This window comes from Lagopus muta, chromosome 3 (assembly GCF_023343835.1).
Source record: "Lagopus muta isolate bLagMut1 chromosome 3, bLagMut1 primary, whole genome shotgun sequence".
In the NCBI taxonomy this organism is placed as follows: Eukaryota; Metazoa; Chordata; class Aves; order Galliformes; family Phasianidae; genus Lagopus; species Lagopus muta.
In genome coordinates this window covers 13,617,727-13,632,407 of record NC_064435.1, presented here as the reverse complement: position 1 = coordinate 13,632,407, position 14,681 = coordinate 13,617,727, and the positions used below count along the sequence as shown (strand labels likewise).

Below are 14,681 nucleotides of genomic sequence, written 5' to 3'. Positions count from 1 at the left end.
CCTCCTTGTCCTATCACTATCCACCCTCGTAAACAGCCATTGCCCCTCCTGTTAATGTGCTCCCTTCAAGTACTGGAAGGCCACAATGAGGTCTCCCTGGAGCTTTCTTTTCTCCAAGCTGAACATCATGAAAGCATGAAGATTCTCTGACACATCAACCAATTTCTTTATAATTTGGCTATAAACTAACTGTAAAAAATGATCATTTGCTCAGACCTCCTCAGCACAAATGCTAGCTTTTATTTATAAATATACTTGCGTTCATACGTTAAAAAGCCTGTGAGACTAGAGGGCCTGACACACAAATAACAACGAAATGTGATAGCATGATCTGTGGTGCTGATACTGCCTGGAAAGATCTCTAAGCTCCGAGGAGCACAATGTAAATTTCTTTGCAAGATGAGACTGCACGCTTTACAGCCTTTCTGTCCATGAGATCACACAAGATAAACCCCACAACATGCATGCACTGAGAGCGAGCTTCTCCAAACTGGAGTTTCAGCTCCTCGGGTGGAAAACCACCGCTTGGCCTGGGGCCTGCTCCAAACGCATCAGGATCCGAAGTATAGCAATCTTTTAAGAAATAGATACTTATAATTTGTATGGCCTTGGGCTCTCAAATCCTTTGTCTCCTTTCTTCCTGTTCATCCTGACCAGCAGCGCTGCGACACACCACAGGCTGTCAGAAGGACACCAGCATCCTCCTTGCTCGGTGGCTCCCGCGGCTTTTCCCCGTGCCACGCTGCAGGCGATCCCTCATCTCCACAGCAGGTCCGTGACTGACGGGTCAGGCATCTCCAGCTCGGCTCAGCACCATGATTACAACGCCAACAACGCTGCCTTTTTACATAACCCTTTATGAGGTAACTCGCAACCCCCTCCTCCTGCTGGAGTACGATAGCAGCTCGCACAGCGGCTACGGGAACCGACCGGATAACGGAGAGCGCCGAGGGGCTGCGGAGCGGCCGGGCGGACACAGCAGCGCCCCGCTGACAGGACGCCTGCCGGGGGCAGGGGAGAGGCGGCGCGGGGCCCACGGCTCGGTCTTACGGACGTGGCTCCGGGCTGGGCTCCCTCTCGTCCGGGGTTGCCGGGCAGGGCCGAGCGGGACTCCCTCAGCAGCTCGGCCGCCTCCCGCCAACGCGCCCTGCCGCGGCAGCCGCCGCCATTTTGTCGGCAACCTCTCACCCCCGCCGGGTGAAAGGTCACAGCCAGCCCCAAGGAGCTTTGCTTCTTTGAGAAGCAAAAATCTCCAGAAAACACATTTTGCTTTTCAAAGCGGCGCCACGGTGACTCTCTAAGGCAGCCATAAATAAAAATAATAATAATAAAAAGAAAACTCCGAAAGTAATCCAAGAAGCGCATGCGCTCCGCGCGCCTCTGGCGCAGCCCCGAGCGGGATGTGTGCGCATGCGCGCAGCCTGGGCGGTGGTTGCATCGCTGCGGCGGGAAGATGGCGCAGGTGGGATAGAGGAACCCGCGGTAGCGAAGTCTGCGTTTTTTGGTTCCCATTCGCGTTGTAGGTTTGCAACAGCAGTAGCGCCCCAAGGGAGACGTTAACCCCGCCGGCGTGTTCGGTCTCACGGCAAGGCCGAGATTAACTGACAGCTGTGGGAGGTACAGCCTGGGTAGGCACAAACGCAGAGGGACGGTAATGTGTCCCCCCTGCTTCAGGCAGGGCTCCAGCTGCACTAAGCCAGCACTTCGGCTCCAAAACCTGGTTGCTTAATCACGTGTGGCCCTCTTGCTTGGCACTAGGGAAGTGCCAGTGCTGGACAAGCACTTACTGGTACTTGGAATGCACGAAGTTACCTATGGGCCAAACTCAAGGATGTACCCAGCAAAGATTGATAGGAAGACAGTAAAAGGCTGCAGTCCTGCCTTTTGATTCCAAAACCAATTTAAGATACTAACAGTGCTGCCCAAAACTTGGCAGGAAGAACAAAAAAAAAAAAAAAAAAAAAAGCAGTCTGTCACTCTTCCTTCACACTCTAGTTGCCCTGTGGAGAGATTTGAGTTAGAATTACCAGAACACAAAATTTAATTTCTTCACAACCAGCAACTGCTTATTATATGCAAGTTTTGATTTATCTCCTTTATGTTAAAGTTAATGCATCAAAGAAGCTAATTCTGTTATTCTTTTCACTTCTGTTCACAAAACACACCAGAAATATTGTCAACAACAGGTAGAAAAATCACATGTTAAAACACTTTAGATATATTAAATCATTACATTAACTATTATGATACAGCACTACTCCTGTAATACTTAAATTTTGTTTAAAACAAAGACTAGAACAAAAAACAAAACAAGACCTAGCATAAATATACTGTTATATCACAACCTACACGACTATCAATTGTTTTATGTATTTCAGCTAAAGAACCACATATGGTCAAACTGAAGTTCTTTCAAAGGCTTTCAAATTCTGACTGCTGTTATCTCTCAGAGGGAACACCACTACTATTAAAAGAAAGGACCACAGCTGTTGAAACCAGGCAGTGAACAAGGCAATTCTTTCAGGAACTGAGCCCAGCTGAGCCTCTGTGCAACTGGTCAAATAGCACACTTACATGCTTTAGAAATACGGAACACAGGGAATCAATCCTGCATCAATAGAGAAAAATAACTGAAACTCAGGAAGTAGCTTTTATTCAGCTTTTTATTTGTAAAAAATCCAGAAAATGTGTAATTATTTGATTTTGTTTCTTCCATCCCCCTCCACTGATCACCTTGCATTTACTAAATGTACCTTTGGTAATGAAACTGTTTCACTGACAAATGCAAACTGCTTTTAAAAATCAAGAAATTTCAATTACGGGTACTCAATTTTAAGGCTATATCATAGCAAATTTCTAATTAATTGCTCCAAGCAAAATAATATTCCACCCTAAGTTTTCAAGGCACAATTTTCATGTGCAGTTATTGTCCATACCAAAATCGTAAAAATTCATATTACTAAGTTTTGCAAGTTCTCTTTAAAGCAAAGGCAGTTTTCTTTAAAAGATGAATTTTACATCAGCTACATTCTAATGGCAGTTTACAGGAACTTCGTAACACAATTTTCTCATGTCTTCAGACTTGATTTTACAAACCTGATTATGCTTTTTTTTCCTTGTAATATTTAAAAGGCTGCATTTTGCCAAGCGTTGAACTATCAAGAATTTGTGTCAGTGTTATTCAAGGTCACAAAAAGAACCAGCTTAGTCTCAGTTAACAGTAATTCATTCATGAGCTTGTGAAGGTGTGAGTATTCAAAATGTCAACATAGCAACAAAATCCGCATGCTTAAAAATGCTCCCTAATGGACAAAAGACTAAACATTTTATTCTGCTGTTAAAATCCATTTGATTCAATTATTACTAAGGTTTTAATTTCTAATGATAGTCTTCAGTTTATGGATAAACAGCTAAATCATATTCAAGAACCTTGACTTCCAGTGTAACTGTAAACACAAAGGAAAAGAAAGCGGACAGAGGAAGGTGGAAATGGGCTGCAGACATTATGGTTTCCTGGAAGAGGCAAGTTCTTTCTCATTCTACTTAGCTGTGCAGGAAACTAAATTTGTTCACAAAGTTCAGCTGCTTCAGTTCAAGAATGCCACATAACATTTGCTGACAACTCTTTCCCCCAGAAGGGGGAGGAAGAAGCAACATTCACTGTTACTCCGTACGATATTCTCAGTTTTTAAAACAGTATTTTTTATGAGATAGGTCTTCTGGAATTATAAAGTTTAATACCATTTTGCATTGAGGATCGAGCATATTTTGTCAGAAGCGCACCAACCGTCTGCTTCTCTGCACATAAGTCTCTACAGAGGAAATAAAGTAGATGACGTTAGCATTAAACATGCTTTCAGACACGATATTCGGTGAAATGACTGTAAATATGGCCATAAGCTGGACTTGGGTATTGGGAGAAAATTACAAGAGTTACTCTCCGAATGCTCTGCATTACCTAAAGTTTAGAACTTGGCTTGAAATTTAAGGAACAGGAAAGACCGCGATTGCCTTAAGAAGCAAGGCTTTTGTTCTGTTTTAAATTATTATTACTGTTCTCTCAAACTAGCTTTGAAATAATTATATTAAAGTAAATTTAGAGCCACTCAACAAAATTAATGAAGTAGCTTCTGGGTTACCATTTATGCCTGTCCACATGCATCCTGGCTTGGTCTTCCATATAACGTTGTAACGTAGGACAAAAAAGGACGCAGTATAGGAAGCACTACTGCTGTACAGCTCTTGAGTTGTAAATATGGAGACTAAGTAAAGATTCAGGATATTTTCTTTAGCTGAAGTCTGCCTCAATCAAATCAGTTCTCATTTAAATTCAGTGGATCAGCTTTTTACACAAGTTCAAATCCAACAAATATAGCTATAGTTCACATGAGTGGGGATTCTATTAATGTAGAATTTGTAGTAATTTAAAACACAGTACTTCAGCCATAACTACATAGCTGAAAGTCAGCCATGCAGAAAGGGAAGAATATGAACTCCAATTATAGCATAGTTCTGCTTAATTGACTTCTTTTGTTAAATACAATCTTATTTTAACATATCCTTACTGGATATAAGGGGTAATATCCGCTTCCGTCCATTTTTCCCGTATGCTGAATAAGCTGTTGAATCTTTCCTGATTATCTTCAGGTAAGTCTTCTACTTTTAGCAGAAAGATGGTCTCTGGTCTTGAGGCTTTATCCACAAGAGCCAAACCCTGTAGATCAGCATCACAGAGAAAGCTTTAATTAAAATGAAAACAATTGAACTTTCTTCATTCTACAGTGAATGCATAAGAAGTTACTCTCTGTATCTCCAAAGCCTCCTAAAACTCACTGCTAGCTGCAAGGAGGATGTCAGAAATAGTACTTAAAAGCTGACAGAAATACAATCAACCCCCACCAATCATAAAATCTAGATATAACACTAAAGAATTCATACTTTGTATTTTTACCTTAAGCTGATCAAGCCTTGTTGACATCCCTTCAGGGACACTTTGTTGCCAGACTTCATGAAACTCTGATAAATTGAATTTAACTGCATTTTGCAAAAGCATTTGCGCTATAGCTCTGCATATTTTATCTTCATGCATTTCAAAGTAAACCTCCCCTGCTGAGAAACAAAAGACACAATAGCTTGAATTCTTGCTTTTTTTGATAGTAGAACAGAGAACAGCCTCAAATTTCCATTCTGTTCTAGTCTTCTTCATTGATATCTTCTCATGCTGACGAACAAATCATCTTCTTTTCCCTTTTTCCACAGTAAGCTTTCCCACAGTTTTCATTCCTACCTCTGAATAACTTGTATTAACGTGTTTGCTGCCTTAGTTGAACAATTAAAACTTATTTCTGCAGTCATCCCCGTAATATTAGATTACAGGAATAAGGAGAATTTCTTTCTACTCTCACTTGGCTGAAGTTCTCTGAAAGTCAGCCATATTGCCTTCCACCTTTTCGGTCTCCCTATAATTCAAAACTATTCCTTGTGCAATGTGCTTCAATATACTAATCAGAGAAGGACAATCTATATCATACAACTGCTGTCCTGTGCCTTGTAAGGTGGTGTGCAATTTCCACTTTGGTCAAAGGTGAGATGAAAACAACCACGAAAAAGAATTTAAATGAAGGCACTGACCTATTATGTACATAGGTAAGACAGGCAATGGAGATGGCTGCTTCTTACAAGAAGAATTCAGGGACATCTATAATCTGTTGCACAATTAATATTACTATCAACTGCTTAAATACGTGGCATCCAAGATCTCCTACAGTATCTATAAGGAGATTGCATTCAGTTTGTAAAAGCAATCTACCTTCAGTCACAAAACCACTGTTTGTAAACATCTAAAATATCACTTCAGGTACTTCCATTGGTTCATTAATTTTCTCTCATGTCTCATACAGTTGAGCAGCTTTTTCCTATGGAACTTTCTCTAACAATTTTACTAATTTTTTATCTCGCTGTTTACTTAGTGTGTAGTTTTAGTGTAGCGCGTTAATTTGTTCGAGCCATCCTCATAAAGTTTTCAGTTACTCAGTAACTATTTTGTTTTTCAAATTCAAAACACGTGCTTTTCCAAACTTACCATCATCAGTGTATTTCCTTCCATAGCTTAAAAGAATATGCTCTATCATCTCTCTGAGGGAAAAAAAAAAAAGGCAAATTTTAAAACCGTGTTATAAATTTCCTGTTTGTATCATATTTCATGTATTTTTCACAAGTGCTGCCCCTCGGTTGTCCATCTTCAGGCCAGTACTCTTCAGCATGTGTATCAGTGACACAGACAGTAGGATCAAGCGCAGTCTCAGCAAGTTTGCTGATGACACCAAGCTGAGTGGTGCAGTTGACAAAATAGAAGGGAGAGATGTCATCCAGAGGGACCTGATCAGGCTTGAGAAGTGGGCACACAAGAATCTAATGAGGTTTAACAAGGCCACGTACAGAGCACTGCACTTGGGTTGAGGCAATCCCAGATATGAGTACGGACAGAAAAGAACACATTGAGAGCAGCCCTATGGAAAAGGTCTTGGAGGTCCTGATGGACAAAAAGCTGGACACAGGCTAGCAGTGTGCTCTTACAGCCCAGAATGCAGGGCTGCATCAAAAGAGGGGTTACCAGCAGGGCAAGGGAGGTGACAGTTCCTCTCTGCTCTGCCCTCAGAGGCCGCACCTGGAGTACTGCATCCAGGCGTGGGGCTCTCATGTCTTACAAAATAATAAATTGCAGTCTGTGTGTCTGTACATGAAAAACGTTTAGAAGAAGTAAGGAAAACAGCTTATGGTGCTGGCTTACATCAAGGAACCAAGTAAATGGACACAGCGTTTGGAACTGATCTGTCCTCTAGAAAGCTAATAGCAGTGTTCTCCTAGGTAGAGACGGCTGAGAGCTACTAATGCCCTTCATATTTTAGAGCCAAACAAAGTTTATCATTAATGCCCCAGTAAAAGGAATCTAGAGTTATAAAACAACAATTCTAATAAATAATGAATAATGATTTAATTAATAATCATTAATCATGGCTTAGACAACTTTAAGTACTAAAAGTAACTGCTTACATGGGCTCTAGAGGTCCAAGCTCCTCGAGACAGGTACGTAAAGGAACCTTACTGAAAGACCAGGACTCTGAATCTATCAGCTGAGTCACGTGATTCAAGAGTTTCATCTCATAGTCAAATTCTAAAACTCTCCAACATCCTGCCAAACAGAAGAAAAAAACATCAGTGTTAAAAGGAAACTTCAGTACTTTGACTCAGTTCCTCTGAAGGAATATTATAGAAGTCTGGGTATTCCCATCCTGAAATAAGATGTGGAAAAAACTAATAATTTAGGCAGAAAACTGCCTGATCTAGTGGGGTGCAACCCCCCCCCCCCCCCATGGCAGAGGGTTGGAACTAAATGATCCTTCCAACCTAAGCCATCCTATGATTCTGTAAGTAATGAATACTCTTTAGAGACAAATACCTTCAATTACACAGGCACCAATAGCCTGCAGCTGGTGCAGTATTTCCTCTTCACTTGCTTGAATCAGACCTAGCAAATCTTCTGTTGTGTACTGCAACAAGGAAAATAAAGGAGATAAGACAGGTTATTCTTATGCCAATTTTACTTCAGCAAGCATGTAAAATGCATTATGCCATAATGAAAGAAAGAAGACTGATGACATTTTCCCCAAGGCTGAGTTTTCTAAGTTTCACTACTCTCTGGAACTTCTCCTATAATTTACAACAGTTTCTCAAACGGTGATTAATATAAAAACCAGTCTAACTATAGAGAAGTCTTTGCGCCATGCATTCCCAGGATGTCAAACTAGCTCAAGTAGGCATAATAAATTAAGTATCACAGCACGACTGAAAACTGAGTGTATTCTATCTTTCCTAAATCATGTATCTTCAAGAAACTCTCCACATAAAAGGGGAAATCACAAATCTCTTTCAGTGCTGATTCTTTTATTACTGGAAAACTGATAGATAACCAACTTGTCACTGTAAGTGCTAATAATTACCTATGTGTAGTAGATTTAAAATTTAATTCAAAGCAACACTGTGAAGCATCAGCAAAGCTATTTTTCTAGTTAAGAATCATCATTATCATAGATAGGTAGATAGATGATAGAATGTTTCTTCATTTTAATTTGCCCATTGTCAACTACAAGGCAGCAGACTTACTTAGATGACTTACTTTTGACACCGTTGCAATCTGATCTTTCGCACTACCTGGCCCTTCATACGGATCTTCCATCAGAAGCTTCCTCAGTTTCTTCAGTTTAGGTCGACATCTCCTTAGTTCCCAATAATTGTTGGAGAAGCCAGCAATCTACAAGAAAACATAAGGACTCTTTCAGCATTTTAATCCACGATTCAGATTCAAAGGAGCTTAACCAAAACATTACCAACAAAAAGTTTTCAAATATTCACTGAAAAAATAATATATTAATGGAGAAACTACTTTTAAGATGAAACAACCATTGTAATATTTTCAGTCAAAAAAAGATTACCAATAGTAACAAAGAATGAGCCTATAGCTGATCGATAATATACATGTTTGCAGTGAACATGACTGAGAGACCAGTATGCAGAGATGAACAAATGATAGGCTGTCACATAATCACTGTCTAGAACTTAGCGTTAGGATAAAAAAACCTTCCTATATTACCCTGTTTCCATCTTCCCTCGTTCCTCCCATGGGTGGGATTTGCTCATGCCTTTTTACATCTCAATACTTGAAACTTCACATCATTAAGTAAAACATACATTAATAAGACGGTAGGCTACACTTCCATGCAATAAACACAACATCTCTGTTGCAATTAACACATCATCTCCATTTGTTATTCTGGTTCCATACAGATTCAAAAGGTCCAGCAGGAAGCTCAGGTGTAATCAGTTCAACTACACTCATCTGACAAATCTTGATCTTCCGAGTAGTGCTGAGGTGTTTCATAGGGAACAGCCTGCTTTTATTAGAAGATTCTTTTAAGAACGGAGGGTATCAAAGCCTTCCAGTATTGATTCTGCTGCAACAGCAGTGGGTACAGAATGGCAGAGGTGGAACAGGCTGCAGGTTTGTGACCACCGTCCGAAACATTTCTTCCTTGTAAAAAAGCCTCCATGAAAAAGTCAAATAAATATCCTAAATGCTTTTTCAGACTTGTTTGTAAAGCTCGTCCATTTAAAAAAGAAAACCATAAGACAAGAAAACAGAACTTTGAAATAATGTTCCACTTAAATCAAACATACATGTTTGATACATGAATAATGTTCTGCATGTAGAACAAGTGCCATTCAAATTCTGACACTGAACAAACTCAGATTTTAACCCACTGTTATGTAGCTTGCTTAGCACAAATTTCAGCTATATTTTTATACAGAATTCTGTTTTCCTTCCTCCATGTCAAATTGCATTTACATAAGTGTTAGCTTCTTTTTCTGCCAAGTTCATTTCTGAGCAATTTTGAGATAAATTACAAAGACACTCTACCCAGAAAAGAAAATAAATTGCTCTAATTTACACTTGAAAGTTCATAACTACAGCCAGTTTGTGCAAGCTGAATGAAATGACAGATGCTCTGGCTGTAACTATCAGTCTGCCAAGGGGTACAAAGCATGATCATGAGGTTCTGAGAGAAGCGCAATGAAGCCCCAAACTACCCAGCAAACGCAGCACCTTTTGCTGTGTCTCACAGTTTGCCTTCTTAATACACCACATAACGTTTCTGAGAACATGAAAAAACCTTCCAGAAACAGAACTCTAGAAATTACTCCTATGCAAGTCACATTTATATTAATCTGACAGATATGACTTCAGAGATTAGTGAGATCACTGAGAATAACAAAAAAGAATATGGAAGAAAATTATTTTCTCATTAATCTATTTTAGTTTGAATTAATTTTTTTCCACTAGCTGAACTTAGGACTTCATGGAAGAAATGACGATGTTGATATTGTGATTATTATATTCATCTTATTCATCTAAGGACAAGCAGGATTACTCCTCAATGATGTCATTATATCCATTAGAGCAAATAATGAGCTAGTAATATTTTCCTAACTATTTTCGGAAGAATTTTATTAACTACACTTCAGAATAGCAGAGAACAATGAATTCTTTGAACTCAGAGCTCTAAAGTCACCCACTCCAACAAATCTCCCCAGATGCTAGTTGCAAAAAAAGGGTAAACTTTGAATATATTTCTGTATTTAAAATCTACTAATAATGACATGGCAAAATCTGCCTTTTGGGGAAAGCACTCATAAGAATCCATGTGCAAACAGCTAATTTTTAAAATAGCTGCCAACACTGAGAAATCAGATATTCTTTGAAATCTTTTAATACCTACCACAAGTAATTACTATCCACTCAAAATAAACATAAGTTTGAACTTCTTAGAAACAATAATTAACATATATTACAGATGGAGTTCAGTTGCCTACACAAGAGCCCTAGAGCCATTTCGGTCACCCAAAGGTATAGCATGCCCCTTGTGTGTAAGGCTTGTTTGTAAAGACATCTCCTGGGGCTGTCAGATATACAAAGAAGCTACAGGAGATCTCCATCCTTCTGGAGTGGCAGCTTACAGCTGGACCAATACCACAAAGCACCTAAAATGGCACAAGTCTATGTTTAGGCAACTAAATGCCACTCAAGGTTTCACGTAAGCATCTTGGAAAAAAACACAAAAAATTACAGAGAATAAGGGATTCGAGAATTAAAGCAAACAAGCAAAAAACCCAGAAAGGTATACCTGTGAATGAATAATATTACAAGATGCTTGATCTGCATTCAGCTCTTCCGGAGTTTTGCAGCCAGGAATAAACAGCAGCATATTTGAGGTATCTGCTATTTTCATGTCGTAAGTTTTATCTTTACTGCACAACACTGCTTGTTCATCCTTTTCACCACGGATTACCAGGCTGAAAAAGAAAAAAAAAAAATAGCACTAAAACATGCATTTGTACCTCTATTTCTCTATTTCAGGATGAACATCTATTAAACTCATCTGATATTTTTTCACGTTTACAACTTAGTAAAGAAGCTACAAACCACAGTTCTATTTAGTAGTGGCAGTCATGTTATACCAAAACGTAAAGACGTAATTGTCAGTTAATCTAAAATATCTTCTATGTTTGTTCAAGTTTTCCAACTCTGAAAGACAGTATCCAAGGCTTTTTACACAGATCATAGCCTAACCTCCTCATCTGTCTATTCACATAAAACCCTCAAAACAAGGGGTTAGTGATGCTTAAAGTGCATGAACCTTAGAAAGTAGATTATGACTAAAGTTGTTCTTTCCTGAGGACTGAAACTAGCCCAACATAGAATGGGAAGCAAATAGAAACTATTGCACAGTGTCCTTCACATAACTCCGTTAAAGAAACGTGCATATTTTCTTACAACTAACTCCAAGCAGAAAAAAAAACATAAATAACTAACACTTCCAGACAAGAATCAAGGCACAGCACCTTCTTCAGCCCACGTACTTGTAAACAGAACTTTTTAGTGAGGACACAACACCAACACAAAAAAACTCAGCTATGCTCCAAGAACATAGCACCACTCAGGTCTGAGGTCTTGGAAACATTCGGCACCCCATCATCCTTCCAATAGGTACAAACAGCTCTGCTAACAGACATCACCCTCTCCACTCAGAGGGCAGTGAAGCACTGGCACAGCTGCCCAGAGCAGCTGAGGGTGCCCCATCCCCAAAAGCGTTCAAGGCCAGGTTGGATGGGGTGCTGGGCAGCTGAGCTGGTGGGTGGCAGCCCTGCCCACTGTAGGGGGTTGGGACTTGATGATTTTTAAGGTTCTGTCCAACCTAAGCTATTCTATGATCTCTGAGGACTTTAGAGGGAGTTCTAGTGTTGTATCATTTAAAACATTTGCATTACATCAGTGGCATTGCAGCTGGTAAAGGAAGAAATATAAAACTGTACCTAAAACTTATTCTCTGGCTTTGGGCCAGAGTTGGAAGATGTCACAAAACCATCCTTCCAGTCACAACAAGCACTATCTATGGCCTTCACCGTCCTGTCTGTGTAACTTGCTGGTACTCTGCATCCCACCCCAACTATCTGCTACAGCAGGAAAACCTTATGAGTTACAGAATCGTAGAATCACCAGTGTTGGAAAAGACCTCCAAGATCATCCAGTCAACCATGCACCTATCATTAATATTTCCCCACTAAACCATGTCCCTCAGTACCACATCTCAACGTTCCTTGGACAATTCCAGGGATGGCAACTCCACCACCTCCCTGGGCAGCCTGTGCCAGAGCCTGATCAGTGAGATTCTTTTAAGGATGCCAGCTTTTTCAAAACAAATTTCAATGCAGCTGTCACCAGATGCCCAACAAGAAGTTCTTTCACTGCAAGAAACGTCAGTATTCAAGTTGCTGCCCTGGTCAGATGGAATGCAGTCTGCAAGCAGAACCTGAGCTTGTTTAAGGCACTGCCACTCAGCTGCACCCTGTAACAACACGCAAACCATGAGGACACTGACTATCCTACCCCCGTTTTTCTTACTGTGCAAGCTCAGGAGAGCTATTTTGATGAAATAATCGTGGTTGGAAGAGACCCACAGGGACCAGCAAGTCCAACCGCTGGCTCCACACAGAATCGCCCAAAACGAAACCATCTTTCCGAGAGCACTTCCAGTACTGCCCAGACTGCCGTCAAGGCGCGTTTGAACAAACCGCGTCCCTTCACACCACCGCGGCAGTCACACCCACAGACGAGCAGCGCCCGGCAGCCCGCGCGGCCCGGCCCGTACCTGCGGCCCGCCTCCAGCTCGGCGCACAGCCCCGCCTCGAGCTGCAGCAGGCAGCAATCGCCGACGCCGCCCTGCGGGCCGAAGCTGAGGCAGTGCACTGCCGGCAGCAGCTCGGCGGGGTTCAGCTTGGCGGTACGCAGCGTGGCGTCCACCTCCGCGCGGCTCCGCATGGCGCCCGTCGGGCTCCGAAAGCGGCGCCAAAGCACAGGGGGCGGGGCGGGGCGGGGCGGGGCGGGGCAACGCGGCGGAGCGTTTAGGCGGGCGCCGCCGGCGCGGGCGTGCTGTGTTGATTCTGTGGTTGCCGGTGCAGCAGTCGGCTCAAGCTGGTGGGGCGGGCGGCTGCACACGGGGCTGCTCGGAATCGGCCTTCTCAAGTGCGCGGTGTGAGGCTTTGGCACCTATTCTGCGTTCAGGTTTTGTTTCCGCGGAAGCTGGAAATCAAGCCACTGTGTACAATAGGAAGCCAGAAGCGCTTTTAGCTTTCAGTCTCTAGTAATGAGCAGGTGCTCACTGGTACGTGTCCAGTCTCATTTCCTTTAACAAAAATCAGAAAATCACTGTTCCATCAAGTAAAAGTTCTCAGTTACTGCTTAAATAAGTTGAATTGTAGTAGTTTTCATTTGTATCTTAATTTGTGCAATTTTCCAATCACCTTGCGTGCCTGCTGCTTCTCCTTTCTCCTCTCTGCAGAATAATACTAAAAAGAAATCAAGGAACTAAAGCCAACACTAATGGAGTTTGTGTCTTAACAAGCTCTGTCACTTATCAGATACCTAACTGGAAGAAAATCATGGAATCCTAGTTTGACTTGGGAGTCTTAAAGACCATCTAGTCCAACTCCCCTATGATAAGCATGGACACCTACACCTAGATCAGGGTGCTCACAGCCCGTACAGCTGACCAGCAGGGACAGGGCATCCATCCCCTCTCTTGGCAACCTGTTCCAGAGCCTCACCACCCTTACTGTAAAAAAAACTTTTCTCTTGCATCCAACATAAATGGCTTTTCTTTTAGTTTGAAAACATTTCCCCTTGTCCTATCACAACAGACCCTGCTGAAGGGTTTCTCCCTTTCTTTCTCCATAAAGTCCAAACACAACCTAATTATACTACCCTAACTAACAACCCATTGCAAAATCAAGTCCCTGAGCACCACATTCAAATGGCTTTTAAACACGTTCAGGGATGGAGACTCAGCACCTCCCTAGGGAGTCTATTCCAGCGCTTTACAACCCTTTCAGTAAAGATATCCAACCTAAACCTCCCCTGGTGCAGCCTGAGGCCATTTCCCCTCATCCTGTCACCTGCCACCAGTGAGAAGAGACCAACCCCACTCTCTGCAATCACCTTTCGGATATTTGAGAAGAGCCATAAGGTCTCCACTCCACCTCCTCTTCCCCAGGCTAAATGGCCCCAGTTTCTTTAACTAGCTTCTCATAGGCCATGTTCTCCAAGCCCTTCACAAGCCTACTTGGCTTTCTTTAGACCTGTTTCAGCAAGCTCAGTGTCCTTTCTGTATTGAGGTGCCCAAAGCTGAACACAACACTAAGTCATGTGGATTGTATCAAAACTTACTGAACCGGGGAATAAAAATTGTATTTTTTCCATCAGCTCCATCGTATCAACGCTTCTGGCACTCATGGATGGGTTAGACAGCAGAGGGGAGGTGGTTGTCATCGGTGCGACCAACCGACTGGATGCCATCGATCCTGCCTTACGAAGACCTGGACGCTTCGACCGCGAATTCTTCTTTGGCCTCCCAAATAAAGAGGTCAGAAAGTAAATACAACCTTAATGCTAATGTGACAAAGTCGGATTTCATAGCAAAAAGTTGTGCAGATTGGATGAAAGCACTTCCATACTGTGCGGAGCAAATCTGCTGCTGAATATATATGATGACAACTTCAACAAGTAGTTC

At 41.8% G+C, this 14,681-nt stretch overlaps 2 protein-coding genes across 4 annotated transcripts in view; both read right to left on the bottom strand.

Annotated features, from left to right (window-relative positions):
- TAF2 (TATA-box binding protein associated factor 2) overlaps positions 1-1,180 on the bottom strand; it is a 56,277-nt gene extending 55,097 nt beyond the window's left edge. For 2 of the 3 annotated variants that reach the window (XM_048940808.1, XM_048940809.1), the window contains exon 1: positions 596-1,180. In XM_048940808.1, coding sequence (XP_048796765.1) covers positions 596-648 — 53 coding nt within the window. In that variant the 5' untranslated portion in view covers positions 649-1,180. The remainder of the gene's footprint in view (positions 1-595) is intronic. The other variant, XM_048940810.1, reaches the window with a different exon arrangement.
- Positions 1,181-2,126: 946 nt separating this feature from the next.
- DSCC1 (DNA replication and sister chromatid cohesion 1) lies at positions 2,127-12,973 on the bottom strand. Its single transcript, XM_048940838.1, has 9 exons — positions 12,765-12,973; positions 10,740-10,908; positions 8,177-8,311; positions 7,460-7,550; positions 7,054-7,192; positions 6,083-6,135; positions 4,952-5,109; positions 4,566-4,714; positions 2,127-3,812 (listed from the first exon to the last, which is right to left on the bottom strand). The coding sequence occupies exons 1-9, from the start codon at positions 12,932-12,934 to the stop codon at positions 3,704-3,706; spliced, it is 1,173 nt and encodes a 390-aa protein (XP_048796795.1). The 5' UTR covers positions 12,935-12,973; the 3' UTR covers positions 2,127-3,703.
- Positions 12,974-14,681: the final 1,708 nt, after the last annotated feature.